At 34.2% G+C, this 20,809-nt stretch overlaps 1 protein-coding gene across 1 annotated transcript in view; it reads right to left on the reverse strand.

Moving 5' to 3' along the window:
* Window positions 1-20,809, reverse strand: part of PCTP (phosphatidylcholine transfer protein) — a 48,090-nt gene that overhangs the window by 15,157 nt on the left and 12,124 nt on the right. The window contains exon 2 of the mRNA XM_051994244.1: window positions 10,147-10,264. Coding sequence (XP_051850204.1) covers window positions 10,147-10,264 — 118 coding nt within the window. The remainder of the gene's footprint in view (window positions 1-10,146; window positions 10,265-20,809) is intronic.

Consider the following 20,809-nt stretch of genomic DNA (forward strand, 5'->3'; position numbering starts at 1 on the left):
ACCAGCTCTCACAAAGAACAAAGGACCTAAAAAGACCCTTCAGGAAGAAAGATCATCTTTGAAGAAGGTAGAACATCAATGAATAAAAGGGAAGGGGGAAAGGTATATGCAGTATAATTTATATATAAATATACACATATAGATATAGATACTTATATATTTATATCTATATATCTCCATCTCTCTCTCTCTCTCTCTCTCTCTCTCTCTCTCTCTCTCTCTCTCTCTCTCTCTCTCTCTCTCTCTATTTATCTAATGTTTGTGTGTATGTTTTGAAAACAGCCTAGCTCTCTCTGTGTGTCTGTCTTTATCTCTCTGTCTCTGTCTTTGTCTCTATCTCTTTCTGTCTTTCCCTCTGTGCCTCTGTGTCTGTCTACCTATTATGTATGTATTATATACATGTCTTTTTAGAGTATTAACTTCTTAAAAAGAAGGTCCCAAGTTGTCAACAGAGCCAAAGATCTGGAGCTAGATCTCAGAAGCAATACAGTTACAGGATCAGACACTCAGAGCTGGGGGAGACCAGAGAGATACCTAGCCTGCCACCCCTCCCCCAAATCTACACACACACACACACACACACACACACACACACACACACACACAATTCATTTTATTGATGAGGAAAGTGAATAAATGACTTGGCCAAGATCACACATCTAATGTTTGAAATGGGCTGACATATATTCCACCTAGTGAGCTAAAAGTTAAATTTGGAATATGAAAATTACTCAAATAGTTTGATTTCCCAATACCAGGTGAAAGTAGTTGCATTTAGACTAAAATATCTAGTCAATTGAGGCCATTTGCATTTTGTTCAACTCACTTCCTTATTTCAGTACTTCATTATTTCAGCAAGTTATACCACTACAAATCCCATACTCTCAGAACTTGAGTAGCATCATGAATTTTTAATTTTAAATAGAATTTGCTAGAGGACATTTGTTTTATGTGATGCATAGTTGAAAATGAGAGAAATGATAAGAATTCCATTATTACTTACATGGTGTTCTTTGTTTATTGATTAAATTAAAATTAATGACTTTTTAAGAACTGTTATGGGAGAAAAGGAGGGGGGGGCGGGGGAAGACAATTCTGGTTATTATACTTTCCAGGCAAAAGAAACTGGTTGTTCCCTAAATTCAAATGAATAAAAATTTATTGAATCTTTATTTTGTACAGATCACAACCTCTCAGAAATCCTAATCCCCACCCTGACAAGTTTCTAAGATTTTAAGTCATAGGAAAAAAACAAACTCGTTTTGGTAGAAGGATTTAAGGATTCAATGATTGTAATTTCTAAATTAGTAGTTCAGACAATCATTTATTAAGCACCTACTATGAGGTAGCACTATGTTAAACAGTTTACAAATATCTCATTTCATCCTCAAAACAACCCTATAAGGTAGGTGCTATATTATCCTCTTTTTACAAGTGAGGAAACCGGCAAAGATCTTTCCACCAATTAAAGCACAGATCCTGTCCCTATAGATGTTTCTTTGTGAGAGGTATCACTCTTCATACTAGAGACACAGTGTTGCTCTGCTTTCAAAAAGCTTTCATTCTGAGAGATGTGATGTGCCACAATGATAATTGTGTGAATACTTATCTGAGAAGAGAGATGAAACTAACAGCTACTGGAGGTGTCAAAAAGCTTCCATAGAAAGAGTCTCCTGAGCTAAATCTGGAGGGATTCTCAGAGGCAGAGGTAAGAAGGGAATGCATTACAGTCAGAGAGTAGATTACAAAATCCATGTAAATGCATGCACAAAAGAGATATAAGACTAGGTTCTAGCAATTAGGCTGGTATATATAGTGTGTAAAGGGGGATATCTATCCATTATGCTTTACTCTCACTCCATAGTATAGTTCATCAGTTCATAACTGATACATCTCCTTTTCTAATCAGATACCTCATAGATAATAGTAACCTTGTAAAGGCTGTGTAAAATCTAAGAGCACTAATATATATTATAAGCTATTATTATTGTTATTAATTGCTGCCTTGATTTCTAAAATACTTAAAGAATAAATACTTATTCTATTGAGGAAGTTAAGTGATAATAGGGAGAGCACTGTGCTTGGAGTCAGGAAGACCTGAATTCAAATCTAACCTCAGACACTTACTAGCTGTGTGGCCTGGGCAAGTCACTTAATCCTATTTGCTTTAGTTTCTTTACCTGTAAAATTAGGAAGATATAGTACCTTCCTCATAGGATTGTATTGAGGATGAAATGATATGATATTTATAAAACTACTTAACATAGTGCTGATTCATAATAGGCATTCAGTAAATGATTATCTGAATCACTAATTTAAAATCATTGAATTCTCAAAATAGGAAGGAACTTTAAGAGTCATTTGGTCCAATCTAGTTCACTGCATGAGGCAGTGTGGTCCAATGGAAAAATTAGGAGTATTAAGTCATTGAATGCCCTTTGAAGACTTGCTCCCCCTGTACATTTATCTTCAAAAGGATGTTACATTCAGAAGAACTGGATCAGATTCCTTTTTCTGCCCCTTATTACCTGTCACCTCTCTAGGCCTCATTCTTCTTTTGTATAATACAAACCAGATGAGCTCAAACTTCCCAACAGCTCTAAACCTACAAGCCCATCTATTTCTTATAAAATATCTTTTTCTGGTATTATTGGCTGTCTTTTTATGCATATGTTGAAGGCAGAGGGGTATGGTGGAAAAGAGTTGGATTCAAAATCAAAAGATACCATGATTCAAATATGCTGCTAAACTATACAACTCCTAGTTACCCAGAGAACTCAGATAAGCCACTTAGTTAGCCTTTACTCCAGTAAGGTAATCCTTTTGCTCCTCTGAATTAATAAAATCCTCGTAATTGATTTTCTATACCATTCATTCACATCAGCTATTTTGAAACTTCACTCTTTCGGCACCCTCCTTCACTCTCAGCTAAGGGCCTTATCTCATATTTTAGTAAGAAAATTAAGGTTATATACCATAAGATCCCTGTTTACTTCCTCTCATCTCATATTCATCTGAAATCAGTATACTTTTCCCTTGAATTCCCTTTGCCGAGTCAAACCGCTCTTATATAAATGCTTGACCCTATATCTTCTCATCTTCTCTAGCAGATTACTCCTCCAACTATCATCCTAGTCACTCATTAATCTCCAATCTCTATCAACTAGTTCTTTTCTTGATACCTACAAACATACCTATCTTCAAAAAAAAAAAAAAATACCCACTAGATCCTAGCATCTCCATAAACTATTATCCTATATCTCCTATTTACTTTCTCAGCTTAAACTTCTGTAAACAGTCACCTACAGTCAGTGTTTCTACTTCCCTCTATTTCTTCTAAATCCTCTGCATTCTGCTTCTAACCCTTTTACTTTAATGGAATTCCTTATCTCAAAAGTTATCAGTGAACTCTTCATTGCCTAATTTATTGGTTAATCCATCTCGAGCCTCATCTTTTTGGAACTTTCTGCTCTACTTGACATTGTTGATTATCTTCTTCTAGATACACTCTCCATTTTGGATTTTTGTGTCTCTCTCCTAGTCCTCTTCCTATCCATCTATTGTTCCTTCTCAAGCTCCTTTGCTGGTTTTCATTATTCTCACTATAACTATGGCTCAACCCCAAGGTTCTGTCCTTACTCCCCTTATCTTTTCCTTCTATATTGTCTCATTTGGTTATCACATCAACTCCCATGGGGTCAATCATCATTTCTATTATTTCTGTTTCACATATTTACTTCTAACTTCTCTCTTAAATTTCATTTTGAAGTCATGAATTTCAGATAGGCGTCTCATAAGAGAATTTATTATTTTCTTCCCTCAAGCCTTCCTTTTTTTTTTTTTATAAGTAAATTATATTTCTTTCAATCAACTAAAAATTGTCTTTTCTCCCTCCTTGAGAAAGAAAGAAGAATTCATCCTCTGTCACAAACATTTATAATCAAACAAAACAAATTCCCACACTGATTATATCCAAACAGGTCTCAAACTGCACTCAGAATCCATCACCCCTCTTCCAGGAAGTAGGTAACCTGTTTTATCATGAATTCTCTAGGAATTATGGTTGGTCATCACAATATTTGGAGAAACTCTCCCCTTTTCCAATATACCCATTACTGTTGAAGGTAACAGCATACTTTTAAATCTCAAAGTTCACAACCTTGGCAGTATCTTTGATTTCCAATTCTTTTTCTCCCCATATATTCAATGACTTGCCAAAATCTTAAAACTTATATCTATCTCATCTCTTGTAAATGGACTCTTCTCTTCTCACACCAGGCACCATTCTGGTTCAGGTTTTTATCATTTCCTGCATACAATAACACTCTAATTGGTCTTTTTTCCTTATCTTTGCCTCCCCTAATCCATCTTCCACACTAAAGCCAATTTTCCTAAAATTTTGGTCTAATCATGTCACTCTCCTGCTTAATAAACTCCAGGGATTTCCCAGATCAAATTTAAATTTCTCACTTTGGCAGGTAAAGCCTTTTACAACTTGAACCTATCTTTCCAATCTTTTACCACATTCTTACCCTCCAAGTACTTTATGTTCCAGTCTTCTTGGCCTCCATGCTGTTCCTAAATATATTTTGTCTCCCTGACTTTGTACTGATTATCAATTGAGAGCCCTGAGCCTAAAATCCTTACTCCTCTGAAAGAGGTCTCTCAAAATCCCTGGCTTTCTTCAAGAGTCAGCTCAAACACAAGTTTTTATAGGAGGCCTTTCAGATCCCTGTTGAGGCTTGTACTTTCCCTTTTAAAATAGCCTTGTATCTATTCTCTCTCCCTCCATGTCTCTCTGTCTGTCTGTCCTGCCCCCATCTTTTTTCATATATGCATACTTTACATTTTGTTTCTCCTGTTATAATCTAAGTCCTTTTATGGACAGGAACTGTTTCCATCTTTTGTCTTTGTATCTCCAGCACTTAACTGCTGGTACATACTACCTGGTACATTATAAGTGTTTAATAAATGCTTGTTGATTAATTAATTGATTGAAATACAATTTTAAGATGTGATAGGGAAAGTCTTTGCTTAATTTTTGAAAAAGAGTCACTTATTCTATGAAAAAAGTCGGGGGGGGTGTAACTAAGATAGTGTATAGATAGCAATTAGTTCAAAAACAGAATAACATACACACTCAGTTGAATATAGAAATTCATCTTAGCCAATAAGGAAGTAGGAGAGAAATAAATAAAAGAATGGGGCATGAGGTGATAGAAAGGAGGGCAAATCAAGGGAGGCAGTAGTCAGAAGCAAAACAAATTTTTGAGGAAGGACAGGATAAACTGAAAGAGGAAAAGGAGAGAGAGGAAGAAAGAAAGGAGAAAAAAAGGATACATGGTAGAAATAGGATAGAGGGAAATACAAAGTAATCATAACTACAAATGTGAATGGTCTGAATTTAACCATAAAATATATAGCTGAATGGATTAAAAACCAGAATACAACTATACATTATTTACAAGAAACCCTCTTGAAACAGAGACACCCATAGAGTAAAAATAAGGAGATAGAGCAAAATCAATCATGTCTCAGCTCAGGTAAAAAAAAAAAAAAGGGGGGGGGGAGGGAAGCAATCATGACCTACAAAAAGAAAATAGACCTAATTAACTAATGAAGTAATATCAATAACAAACATATATGTACTGAATAAAATAACATCCAAATCTTAAAGGAAAAGTTAAATATATTATGGAAGGGAATAGATAACAATAGTCAACAAAACTTTACTAGTAGAGGATCTCAACTTTCACCTCTCAGTATTGAATAAATCTAACAATAAATAAATAAATAAAAGAAGTAGATGGAATAGAATTTTAGAAAAGTCAGATATGATGGATTTTTGGTGAAAATTGAACAGAAATAAAAAGGAGAAACTTTTTTTCTCAACTGCAGATGACACCTTCACAAAAATTGATTGTGTATTAGAACTTTAAAACCTCACAAACAAATGCAGAAAAAGCAGAAATATTAAATGCATCCTTTTCAGATCATAATGCAATAAAAATTAAATTGAATAAAGAAGATGTAGGAGAGAAAGGGGATAAGAGAGTAGCATGTAAGATAATAGAATGGGAAGGAAAATCAAGGGAGGCAGTGGCCAGAAAGAAAACAGACTTTTGAGAAAGAATATTGTAAAATAAGAGAGAGAAAGGAGAGAAAAGAGAGATAGAAAGGAGAAAAGAAATGATGCATGAGTGGGGAATAGGATAGAGGTAATCAAACTGTAAATGTGAATGGTCTGAATTTTTGAAATGCAGAGTAAACTTTATTGAAAATGAAATAATCTGATTCTAAAGAATGAGTGGCTCAAGGAATAAATCATAGAAACAATCAATAATTTCATTAAGGAGAATAATAACAATGATACAACATACCAAAATCTGTGAGATGCAGCCAAAACAGTACTTTGGGAGAAATTTATAATTCTAAATACTTACATAAATAAAATAGATAAAGAGTAGAACAATGAATTGGATGTGCAATTAAAAAAAAACTAGGAAATCTATAATTAAACAACAAATTGGAAATTTAAAAAAATGAAAATCACTAAATAACTAAAACTAGGAGCTGGCCTCATATGGGAAAAAAACAATAAAATAAAAAAGGATTGAAATTGCAGATGACCCAATGGGCATTGGATACAGACATGTTATAGACATTTATTACCAAAAAGTATTTGTACAAAAGGCTTTATCAAAGATTCTGACTAGAAAAGGGAGGGGGGTGATAACCTAGCTGTTCAGAAAAAATGAAAGATAGGAGATAGATAGCCAGGGCTATCTATATAGCCTATATATTCTGTGGAAATATGTGGAAGGACATGAACAAGAGTCATTCTAGATGAAAGGGTTGAGATAAGTGAAATGTGCTCTGATAGAGGGAATACTCACCTTACTGAGATCACAGATAAAAGTAGCTTCATAAAATCACAGGACTACACATTTAGATTATAAAGGATCCTCTACATTTAATACAAATCAAGACATATAGTAAGTGTTTGCTGATAATTGTATTAATTGTAATAAGTCTGGAAAGGAACTTAAAATTACACTAGGAAGATCATCCAGTCCAATCCTCTCATTTGACAGATGGGAAAACTACGGCACATAGTATCTGATGTGAGATTTGAGTCCAAGTTTTCATAATTCCAATTTATCTCCAAGTTTCTTTACTATTTTCTTTTTTAAATGTGTCTGCATGCAAAACACAGAAAGATAGAAGAAGGAAAAAAGGAGAGAGAAGAGAAAGAGAGACAGAGACAGGAGGGAAGAGAGAGAATGAGAGATGGAGGGAGGAAGGAAGGGAGGGAAGAAGGGAAAGAAGGAGGAAGAGAGAGAGGGAGGGAGGGAGAGAGAAAAAAAGGGGAGGGAGGGAGAGAGAGAGAGAGAGAGAGAGAGAGAGAGAGAGAGAGAGAGAGAGAATGAACATAGGGAAGGAAGGAAGTATGGAGGAAGGGAGAGAAAAGACAACAATTTGCAAGTCTTAAATGGTGACCTAGTGAAAGGTATCTTTCAGTCCATCTCATCTCCAGTTCAAGAATTTGAGGGGGAAAAAAATTTAAGAGTTCCTAAATAACATGATTTAAATGGTAGAAATAATGTGCCTCTGAGCTATTATATTAGCAGATCAGTTTATCTGATCTAATGTTTCAAAATCATTACCCCATCTCATAGTAACTTTTACAGCCAGAGAGCCATAAAACAAGATCATACTTTCAAACCTCACCATGTTTAGAAACACATAAATCATGGAACAGAGCCCTTATAAGCATCATACCTTTGACTCTTTAATCATTGGTGAAGATTCACCTATATGCTTACAAAACAATGAACAATACAATGCTCACTCTAGGACAATATCAAGCAAATGAAAGGACCTTCAGTCAGGAATATGGACAATGTACAAGTATTCCCTCTCTCTTTAGCAAATTTGCCACATGAAAATCCAGATTTGGGAATATGAATCAGAGGGAAACCTACTTGGTTTATAGGAAGCTTCACTATGGCTTTCCTTTATGTAGGAAACTACCCAGAGGTCCTAAAATTTAATTCATCTCATACCAAAAATACATAAAAGGAGGCATACATATATCCATAAGTTTTTTTTTAAGAAAAGGAAAGGGAGGAAAAGGAAAAAAGGGAAAAAAGATCAAGGAAAAGAGAAGAGGAATTATGAATGTGGGAACTTGTTCTGTTTTCTTTTGTCTTTCAGTTCCCAGTTCCAGACCTTGAAGGAGTTAAAAAATGTTTATTGAATTGAACTCAATACATGCAAGTTTTCCAAAGGAATTTTTAAATACAGATTATAGCATGAGATATTCCTTTTCCCTCTCTAGCTCCTACTATTCTTTCCTCTCTCTTCCTATACCTTAATAATCAGTAATAATGCCCTCAGAGATGACATAGGCATTTTTTAATATAAATTTGAGGCAAACAAAGATAAATCTACAGTATATCTCACCTCTCAAAAATCAAATCTACTGATCAATTATAATGAATTTGGTTCTTTTCAATAAGGAGGTGATTCAAGGCAATTCCAATAGATTTGTGATGAAAAAAGCCATCCACAAAGAGAACTATGGAGGCTGACTGTGGATCAAAGTATTTTCACCTTTTTGTTGTTGTTGTTTATTTCTTTCCCATGGCTTTTTTCCTTTTGATCTGATTTTTCTTGCACACCATGACAAATATGGAAATATATTTAGAAGAATTGTACATATTTAACCTATATTAGATTACTTGCTATCTAGGGTATGGGGGGGCAGAGGGAGGAAAATCTGAAACATGAGGTTTTGCAAAGGTGAAGGTTGAAAACAATCTTTGCATGCATTTAAAAAATAAAATACTATTTCTTAACAATAATAGCTTTTTAATTTTCAAAATACATGCAAAGATAATTTTCAACATCTGCCCTTGCAAAATACTGTATTCTAAAATTTTCTTCCCCTTTCCAATATAGGTTAAACATTTGCAATTCTTCTAAACATATTTCCACATTTATCATGCTGTGCAAGAAAAATCAGATCAAAAGGAAGAAAAAATGAGAAAAAAAAACAAGCAAACAAACAAGAACAAAAAGATAAAAATACTATGTTATGATCTACATTCAGTTTCCATAATCCTCTCTCTGGATGCAGATGACTCTTTCCATCACTAGGCTATTGGAATTGCCTCGAATTACCTCATTGTTGAAAAGAGTCAAGTCCATCACAGTTGATCATATAATCTTGTTGTTGTATACAATATTCTCTTGGGTCTACTCACTTCACTTAGCATCAGTTCAAGTAAGTCTTTCCAGGCTTTTCTGAAATCAGCCTGCTCATCATTTCTTAGAGAATTATATTCTATTAAATTGACATATAATAATTTGTTGCCATTCTCCAACTGATGGGCATTCACTCAGTTTCCAGTTCCTTGCCACTACAAAAAGGGATGCTACAAACATTTTTGCACATGTGAGTTCTTCTCTTTTTTATGATCTCTTTGAGATAGAGACCCAGTAGAGACACTGCTGGATTGAAGGATATGCAATTTTATAGCCCTTTGGGCAAAGCACCAAATTATTCTCCAGAATGGTTGGATCAGTTCACAAAAATACTGTTTTTAAAAATCAAATATAATTATACAAAAAAAATCAAATATATTATATTCCCTGGACAAACATAAATAGTTCTTGGATTGATCTGCCATCGTGGATTATATACAGAAAATCTTGCTTCCATTAATATGGGTAATTGAGAGTAACTATATTTGGAGTAGTTTTAAAATAAACTGAAAGCAGCTACACCCAAAGAAAGGACACTGGCAAATGAATATAAACTGCTTGCATTTTTGTTTTTCTTCCCGGGTTATTTACACCTTCTGAATCCAATTCTCCCTGTTCAACAAGAGAACTGTTCGGTTCTGCACATATATATTGTATCTAGGATATACTGTAACCTATTTAACATATAAAGGACTGCTTGCCATCTGGGGGAGGGGGTGGAGGGAGAGAAGGGAAAAATCGGAACAGAAGAGAGTGCAAGGGATAATGTTGTAAAAAATTACCCTGGCGTGGGTTCTGTCGATAAAAAGTTATTTTAAAAATAAATAAATAAATAAATGAAATAAAAAAATAAAGTAAACTGAATATTCCACTCACCTTTAACATAGGAGTCCCATTGTTTTCTATATCCTAAATCCATATAGACATCTGCACACAGAGCTGGAGGGCAATTCTTGAAATCACCAAAGGCTTTATACTCAAAAAGTCCTGTTTGCTGTTAAAAAATAAACAAAATAAATAAGTAGACTACCACTATCAGAATGCCTCCTGCCAGGCATGATGCCACACAACTATGATCTCTGATACTGGAGAGGCTGAGGCTGTTAGATCACTTGAGTTCAGAAGTTTGAGTTATAGTATTGATCTGATATCCAGACTAAATCTATTAAAGTGATCCCTCAAAAGCAGTGGCTGGGAAAGGAACATTGCTTCCAGGGTGACTAAGGAGGGGCAATCATCAGAAACAGATCAGGTCAGGTCCTCTATGCCAATAACCAGGCCTGTGAATGGTCACAGAACATTCAGACTAGGGAAAAAAGAACTCACTCTAGCTTCACAGCCCAATGAAATAGCCTCCTAAATGGCTAGGAAGTAACCAGAAGGAAAATCATTACAGGCAAATGTGAAGCAGATGAGGCCACAACTTTATTTTACATTACTTCAAACCTCATCATTCTACATCAATTTCTCTGGATTTATAGCTTTACTTTTTGGCATGGAAGTCCAAAATATTGACTTCAAATCTCAAAAACTAATTTTATTATTGAGAGATCAAGTTTCAATATTTTATAGGCTTTGAGGCAACAATCAATATATCAATCAATAAACTTTAAGTGCCTACTATGTGCCAACCATTATTGTAAGTGCTGGGGATCATGATGGGGATCCAAAAAAAGGAAAAGACAATTCCTGCCATAAAATTGCTTATTATCTAAGACGGGGAGAAACAGCTAGCATTTATTTAGCTTACTATGTGCCAGGCACTGAACTAAAACACTTTACATATATTCTCATTTAATTCTCAGAACAATCTGGAAGGTAAGTTCTATTATTATCTTCATTGTACAGTTGACAAGGCAAATAAAGGTTGTGACTTTTCCAGAATCACACAGCTGTATCTAAAGCCAGATTTGAACTCAAGGTTTCCTGATTCCAATCCCAAAGCTCTATCCACTGTATGACCTAGGTATTCTGAAAAAGAAAAAAGAAAAAAAAAGAAAAAGAGTCTTCAAGATTCCTATATTTAGCCATGGTGTTTTATGGGCTGTCTCTGTCAATATGTTAGTCCTGAGTCATTGTCCAGAATATTATATTGTCTATTCAATATCCTACAGTTCCCAGTTTCTTCCTTGCTGGTAGTTTCATGGGGTCATACTTCTAACAAACGGAAGCCTAATCTCCATGCAAAAGCACATATTATTAGACCATGTTGTTTGAAGATAGTGACAGTGGATGAGATAGGGGGAAACACTGTAATTGAACTCTTCAATAAGAAGGCAGGATAAATGGGAGCAAAAGACCTGGATTGCATCAAATAGCTTTGAAGCTTAGGATAAGTCAATTCCTTCTTGAAGTCCCCGTTTCATAATTTTTTTTTAATGAGGGGTTTGGACTAGTGAAGTAATTATCAGTATGCAGATAGTGGACTCCTATGGTATCTCAGAATTATTACAAAAGGCCCTTAAATTCAAATGTAGTATCCTTGCTCTGAACTATCTTCTCAACCTTGCAATCACAGGTTATGCCACATAAGGGAATGTATAGTATACCCTAGAGTCAGGGTACTCTCTGGACCTTTACATATAAAATTATACTACTTAAGCCCTATGAACATATAGTTCAATAGTCAAGAAGATGAAATTAGCTCAAATGAGCATGAATTTCTAGAAATAAAGTAGTAAGAATAATAGCTAAGAACATTTTCTCCATGAATCTAGGGTGTATGTTCCCTCAAATCTAAGCTAATGATTGATTTTAATGGATTTTTATCAATTATTTGATTGATCTTTATTGATAGGAGAAATACTTAATTAATTTCCCAGTTAGAATGTAAATTTCTTGGGAATAGGGCTTGTTTCTTTCATTTTATTTGGAAAACAGTGTCTAAGACACTGCTTGGAACATAGGCATTTAATAAATATTTGCTTTTTGATTTATTGATGGATTGAGAGCTCCCCATATGAATCACAGCTCTGATGTCACCTTTCCCCCCCAAAATTAAAGTTTTACTTAGTATTTGATGTGATTCATTTTGTTTAATCTTCACAAGACCCTTGTAAAAGAGGTATTACTATTATCACCATTTAATCTATGAGAAAACTGAGAATTTAAAAGATTTAGCAAACAGACCAGGACCTGCAGTTGGTTAGTGTCTTAGGCAGGATTTGAGCTAAGAGTTTCCAAAATGCAAATCTATCTTTTAATCTGCCTGGCAAACAACTTCTTAAGACATATAGTCCCTCCCTATAATTATATAAATTCAATCAAGAGACAGATATATATACAGGAAAATACTTAAGAATTTAGACATATGTGTATACATGGGCACACATATGTGTATAAGTATGTACACATACATATCTGCATGTGTATTGTGTGTTTGTGTTTATATGCATGCATGTAAGTCTAGAGCAATATATTGATAAATAAACATATACATGTATCATAGGCTGTTGGAATCCTTACTAACTGCTAACTAATTAGAGTTGATCTAATCTTACAAGAAGATGTTTTGGGCAGAACCTGAAACAAGGTACTAAGTAGAACTAATTAATACAAGGCTTGAGTTCACACCTTTACTCATTGGAGTTCAATGAGTTCACACCTCCCTTAAAGCTCGTTGGGCCAGAGAGCACTATGGGAGAAAACCCATAATCCCTTTCTCTTGAAGGAGCATAAATAGAACTTCAATGGGCCAAGGAAGTTCTTGAGAGTGAAGAAGCTACAAGTCGAGATTTCACCGGAATGACATGAAGACTGGAGCTGGCTGGAGGCTGAAGAAAGCAGAGGCAGAGGCTGAAGGACCAGACCTTTGGATTTGGCGACATTCGGAGAGAGCTCTTGGAACCAAGCAGAGAGATAGGCTTCTAAGCTAACTGGGCTATATTGGAGATAATAAAAGATCTGAACTTTTATCACCTGGCTGCATTTTGAGAAGAAAAAGCTCACCACAATAGGCTATAAAATTCACAAGAGTTTCAATTATACCACCAAGTCATATGAAAAGCTCTTTAGAGCAATGGCTCCCAACCTTCGGGGTTCTGATCACTCCCCACCAGCACACACACACATACACACACATACACACACACACACACACACACACACACACACACACACATACACACACCCCTCAGATTTCTTGTGAGGGGTCAGGGAAACCATCTGCTCACTCAGCATTTGTCACTATATTTCTTTAATCGATGGAGACTAATTGTATAATTAATGGGGAGGAGGAGAGAAGAAATGGAAATCTTTGAAATTTTTGCTATTTAAAAGATATTTTTATTCTTCAAAGACCTCTGCTCCAACAAGTATGTTCTTAAAAGGAGAACAATATTCACTTTAACATTTAATATCTCCTTGTTATGTCTCTAAATTTATAGATTTCAACACCTTGCCTCAGCTTCAAGCTAACCCTGGAATATACAGCTCTCTTTTCCTTCATTCATTGTTGAATTCTTCCCTGGGTTCATTTTGGGGAGGAGCCCAAAGTGGTTGGCCAACCTTCATTCCACTCTGGGCAGATTTTTCAGATTTAAAACCATGCATTACTCTCAATTACTTCACCCTCTAGCTTCCCCCACTTCACCACCATTTTTGGTACAGTTTCTTTTCATAGATTGCGTTCCCCATTAGAATGCAAGCTCCTTGAGGATAGGGACTTTCTTTTTGCTTATATTTTTTCCTCCCGCACTTAGCACAATGCCTGGCTCCTTGCTTGTTGCCTGACTTTAATACCCACAAAGTACTCAAACACAGTCTTCACAATATGAAAGTATGTTGGAAGCAGATAATTGGAAGAGTAGATGCAAACAGGAAAAAATAAATGCACTCAAATCCCAAAAGGGAATTTTTGGTGTTGAGAAGATATGAAGAATACATGACTCACAGGGGGCTTTGCTATTTCTCTCTCTTCCAATTATCAACAAATAAGTACTTCCCAAAAGTTCTAATCCCCTCTAACTTGTTTTGACCTGCCTAGGAAGATAAATAATAACTAGCATGAGCATAGCAATTTAGGGTTTTAAAGGCACATTGCACAGATTATCTCATTTGGTTCTTATAACAATTTTGTGAGCTGGATACTATTCTTAATTTTATTTTGTAGAGGAGGAGATAGAGGCTGATAGTCATTAAATGACATATATAGAACTGCACATAAGTATCTAAGGGAAGTTTTTAACTCAGGTCCTTCTGACTTCAAGTATAGTGGGTTATCAAATTTGCCACTTTGATGCTTCTATTTTTTTCTTGCATTCATTTATTGTTTATCATTCTCAAAAAAGACCATAATATCAGAAAGGTGATGATATGACATGCAAGTGAACTGGATTTGAATGAAGAAGAGCTGTTAAAGGTCATCAGCCTCATTTTCTCCTCCAAAGCCATCTGGGTCAAGTGGCTAGATATAGATTAGGATGACAGGAGATGAACCTAAGTGCAATGAGAGAACTTGGCCTAAAACAACTAAGTAAAGCCTTTAGTAGTGAGGTAGCCCCTCTCTTTGCCACCCCCTTCAGTAGGAAAGAAATGAGGCAAAGAATAGCCTTTTAAAATTGATAGATTTTAAATAGTTAGATACATAGACAGACAGACAGACAGATAGATAGATAGATAGATAGATAGATAGATAGATAGATGTGTATTGTGTATTGCATACACACATATATGTATGTATGTATTTATAAAAGAATCGATATTGGAGGGGAAAACTCTAAGGATTTCTGGCCAAAATAAAAATCACTATTTACATTCACTCTGAGGCAATCAAGGCCAAAAAAAAAAAAATGGGCATGGCCTGGGACCACATCATAAGTGAATGACTATGAAATAAGGATTTTATAGGCTATATCTCTTTTTCTTTGGGGGGGGGGGGGGGAGACATAGGCAGTTTCAGGAAAGTAATCAGGATTAAGTGATTTGCCTACAGTCACACAGCTATTAAATTAAAGTTAAAACAGTATACTGCACTTGTTTCCAGTCAGGTTTCCAACCAGCATGAAAAATAAGAAATAAATTTCAAATTTCCCTTAAGACATACATAGGTCAAAACTTGCATCCTGATAGCTGGCATCAGATTTCACTATCCTAGGTATGAATGGTACAAGAGCTCTAAAACTATAGAAGGAGCTCATTAGAGACTTGAGGCTCTTGTGGCTGAAATTCCATGGAATCTTATATATTTTTCAGTTCAAAGTAAGTGGAAAATAAGTTCCTTGGGGACAGAAATGATTTTTTTTACCTTCATCTTTGTATTTGCAGCAGTCTAACAAGTAATACTTTAAAGTACATAGTAGATACTTCATAATCATGTCTTGAGTCTCAGTTTCTTCATCTGCTAAATAGAGATAATATACTATGTACTTCACAAGGTTGTTTAGGGGCCCAAATAAAAAATATATAGGATAGTGTTTTCCCCTTTATTTAATAAATTTTTAGTCATGTACCCCATTTGGGGTTTTCTTGGAAGAGTAGTGGAATGGTTTTCCTTTTTCCTTCTCTAGCTTTTACAGATGAGGAAACTGAGGCAAATAGTGTTATGTGATTTGCCTAGGGTCCATAGCTAGTAAGTATCTGAAGCCAGATTTGATCTCAGGAAAATGAGTCTTTTTGATCCCAAGCTCCTGTACTCTATCCACCATGCCAACTAAAAACCCACAGCTTTCTCTAGGTGCTCATAATTTTAAACTTGGAGATAGAGGCAAGCCCTGTGATTGAATTGATCTAAGGAAGAGCATGATGAGAAAATACCCTTTACAAATGTAAAGGTCAGCAATCTCTTTCACTTATAATCTTAGAGACTTGCATGGAACAGAGATTAAGTAAATTTAAGAGAAGCAAGACAGAGTAATGGCTAGAGAGCAAAAGTGGGAGTTAGGAAAGCCTAGATTCAAAAGCATTAATTAAGTGACTTGCTGAGTCATATAGCCAGTACTGGCTATGTTATGCACAATAATATCTGTCACAAAAGTAACACATTAAAAAAAATCAACAAAAGTAGTTAGATGGCACACTGGATAAAACAATAGTCCTGGAGTCAAGAGGACCTGAGTTCAAACTCAGCATCAGATACTTATTAGTCCTATGATCATATTCAAGTCACTTAATAACTGTAATTGCCTTCAAAACAAACAAAAGACATTATTTCAGGTGAAGTAAAATACACTTATTCTTAATTAAACCATTAAAAAATATTACTATGTGTTTCATTTATAATGGTGACTTAGCAATTACTTAGAGAAATCTTATTGCTAGGTTTATACATAATAGTCCTAAAAGGAAGCCAATTCAAGAAAAATTGACACTTTCTTATAAATTAGATTTCTACACTCACAGCTTTTATCCCCTTAAATAATCCTCTGCAGCTCCCAGAAAAAAGAAAGTCTCTGCTGATTTCCTTCCATTTCAATGGTTTATTTACATTTATGTTAATGATGAATCATACTTCTCTAAACCTGCTAATGGTCTGGGAAACCTTAATTTGTTTCAGAACAACTCATTTCTATTCCACTAGCAGGATAAGAGTCCTCCTTATTATTCTCCTCGGGAGCTTTTCCAAGTTTCTAGAGACTTGGGCAAATAATAGATACACAGAAGAGAAAGCAAAGTGTCTCTGGGCTTAAAAGAAGCAGTTCTAATTAAGGACCTTAATCCAGTCTCTGACACTGAGCAGTGAGTCCCAAACTGCAATGTCTAATTAAACCCAATTCAGTGCTTGGGATATACAAATATATTTGTTTTTGTTTTGTCTCTAAGGAGTATCTAAGGAGTAAGGAGAGCCAAAAAGGATCTTCACTTCAATATTCCTGTTCCTCCATAACCCTTCTATAACCAGGGCCACAATTTTATAAAACCATGGAAAAGAATTGGAAACTGGAGGGATGCTCATCAATTAGATAACAGCATATGATTGTGATGGCATACTACTGTGCTATAAGAATTAATGATCAGGATTTTTTTTTTAGAAAAACCTTTGAAATACTTGCATGAAATAATAAAGAATAAAATGAGCAGAATCAAGAGAATGATGTACACAGTAACAATAATATTGTTTTAAGAATGACTTTGAGTGAATGTCATTTTGATTATTATAAATACCCAAATTAGCTATAAAATATATGAAGATGCTCTCTTTATTTAGAAAAAAACTGATAAACAGAAATATTTATAAATAATTTTACTATATATATATATATATATATACACATACACATGTATGTGTGTATATATGTATATAAACCTAATTGTATCTAATAGTAGCCATCTCTGGGGAGAGAGGAGGAAAGGAAAAAGTGGGAAAAATTTACATGATTACTAATATTTTTTCTAGTAAATGTATTTAGTTTAATACACATTGTTTTATGAATCAATAGAGATCTGTGGGAGGGAAAAATCAGAGCAAAAGGGAAAAGCCATGGGAGAGAAAAAAAATAGAAAAAAGAAGAGAACATAGCATGTGTTGATTTACATTCAGTCTCCTTAGTTCTTTTTCTGATGCAGATAGCATTTTTCTGTCCAAAGTATATTGGGAATGCTTTAGATCACTGAACTGAGAAAAACCAAGTCTTTCATAATTGGCTATCACACATTCTTGCTGTATTGTGTACAATGTATTCCTGGTTCTTCTAGTTCATCATCAGTTCATGTAAATCTTTCCAGACCTTTCTTAAATTAATTTGTTCATCATTTTTTGTAGAACAATAATATTCCATTATCTTCATATATCACAATTTATTCAGCGATTCTCCAATTAATGGACATCTATTCATTTCCAATTCTTTGCTACCATAAAAAGAGTTGCTACAAACATTTTTGCACAAGTGGGTCTTTTTCTCTCCTTTATGATTTCCTTGGGATACAGTTTTATAGTCCTTTGGGCATAGTTCCAAATTGCTCTCCAGAATGGTTGGATCATTTCATAATTTCACCAACAAGGAATTAGTGACTCAATTTTCCCACATTATTTCTAATATTTTATAATTATCTTTTGCTGTCATCTTAGTCAATTTAAGAGATGTGAGATGGTAACTTAGAGTTGTTCTAATTTGCATTTCTCTAATTAATAGTGATTTAAAGTATTTTTTCATATAACTAAAGATGGCTTTAATTTCATTATCTAAAAATTGTTCACATCCTTTGTCCAATTTTAATTGGGGAATGACTTGTAGTATAAATTTGACACTGTTCTTTATATATTTTAGAAACGAGACCTTTATTAGAAACACTGGCTATAAAGATTTTTCCTTACTTTGTACTTCCCTTTTAATTTTGTTTCTTTTGGTTTAGTTTGTGCAATTTTTTTTTAATTTAATGTGATCAGAGTTGTCCATTTTGCCTTTCAGAATGTTCTCTAGATCTAGTTTAGTCATAAATTCCTCTCTTCTCCAAAGATCTGATAGGTAAACCATTCCTTGTTCTCCTAATTTGTTTATGTTATCACTCTTTATGTACAAATTATGTACCAATTTTGACCTTATTTTGGTATGGAGTCTAGGTCTATGTTGAATTTCTGACATATTACTTTTTGGTTTTCCCAGCAATGTTTGTCAAACAGTGAGTTCTTATTCCAGAACGTGGATTTTGAGGGATTATTAAATATTAAATTAGTATAGACCTTGATTATTGTGTCTATTCCACTAATCCACTCATTTATTCTATAGTTTTAGGTTTGGTACTGCTAAGCTACCATCCTTTGTATTTGTATTTTTTTGGTATTTGTACAATCTAACCAAAATGGATGAATATTTACAAAAGTATAAATTGTCCATATTAACAGAAGAGGCAACAAATTACTTAAAAAGTCCCATTTTAGAAAAAAAGAAATTGAATAAGCCACTAACGAAGTCCCTAAGAAAACTCTCCAGGGCCAGATAGATTTATAAGTGAATTCTACCAAACATTTAAAGAACAATTAATTCCAATACTATGAAAATCATATGGAAAAATAGGTAAAGAAGGAGTACTACCACATTTCTTCTATGACACAAATTTGGTATTGATACCTAAATCAGGAAGAGTCAAAACAGAGAAAAAAAATGTTACAGACCAAACTCCCTAATGAATATTGGTGCAAAAAATTTAAATAAAATATTAGCAAAGAAATTATAGCAACTTATCAGGATGATCAAGTGGGACTTATATCAGAAATGCAGGGCTGCTTCAATATCAGGAAAACTAGTACCATCATTGACCACACCAATAACAAAACCACCAGAAATCATATGATAATCTCAAAAAAATGCAAAGAAATTCAATATAATACAGCATCCATTCTTATTAAGTACACTAGAGAGCATAGGAATAATGGGATCTTTCCTTAATAAGCAGCATCTATCTAAAATCAACAGCAAACATTATTTGTAATAGAGAGAAGCTGGATGTATTTCCAGTAAGATCAGGGGTGAAACAAGGATACCCATTATCACCACTATTATTCAACATTGTACTAGAAATGTTGGCTACCGCAATAAGAAAAGAAAAAGAAATTAAATGAATTAGAATAGGCAATAAAGAAATAAAACTATTTCTCTTTGCAGATGATATGATTTATTTAGAGATTTCTAGAAAACCATCCAAAAACATACTGGAAACAATTCACAGCTTTAGCAAAGTAGCAGGATATAAAATAAACCCACACAAATCATCAGCATTTCTATATATTACTGACAAAGCCCATTAGGAAGAAATAGAAAGAGATAGATTTAAAATTACTGTAAATAAAATAAAATACTTGGGGGTCTATCTGCCAAGACAAACCCAAGAACTATATGAACACAATTATGAAACATTTCTCACACAAATAAAGTCAGATCTAAACAGCTGGAAAAATATCAATTTCTCATGGGTAAGCTGAGCTAATACAATAAAAACGACAATTTTGCCTAAATTGGTCTACTTGTTCAGTGCCATACCAATCAAACTGCCAAGTTTATAGAACTAGGAAAAAATAATAACAAAATTCATCTGAAGAACAAAAAGTCAATTAATGATTATTATATATTTAAAAGGAAAAGCAAGTTGTACATAATAAATTTGAAGTACAATCCTCTTTATTATGTTATGTTATAGAAACTCTTGTTTATTTCATAAATTCAATAATTAATTAATTAGTTAGAAATTGAACAAAATCATGGATGAGAGCATCCAGACAACTTATAATTGTGAAAGGATCATTACTTATTTATTTTTCTTACCTTATCCAATACCTAACTCTGAAAATTAAGGATACCTAATAGGTCTTTATTGAACGGATAAATAAATGAACAAATGAACCTAACAATGACATAGCTAATCCACAAATTCATAAAAAGCAAAAAATTATGACAGATAAGAAGGTATTATGGTCCAGTGGAAAATGTGCTGCCTTTAGAATCAGAGGACATGAGTTCATATTCTCATTCTCTCACTTACTATCTGAGTTTCCATGAGCAAGTTATTCAATCTCTCCTTGAAACTTGGGAATTGAAGCTGAACTTGCTGCAAAGACCATCATTTCTAAGTTCTGGAGATGACTTTTTGAAACTCACAAGCTGAAAAC

The sequence above is a fragment of the Antechinus flavipes genome, chromosome 4, assembly GCF_016432865.1.
Source record: "Antechinus flavipes isolate AdamAnt ecotype Samford, QLD, Australia chromosome 4, AdamAnt_v2, whole genome shotgun sequence".
Lineage (NCBI taxonomy): Eukaryota > Metazoa > Chordata > Mammalia > Dasyuromorphia > Dasyuridae > Antechinus > Antechinus flavipes.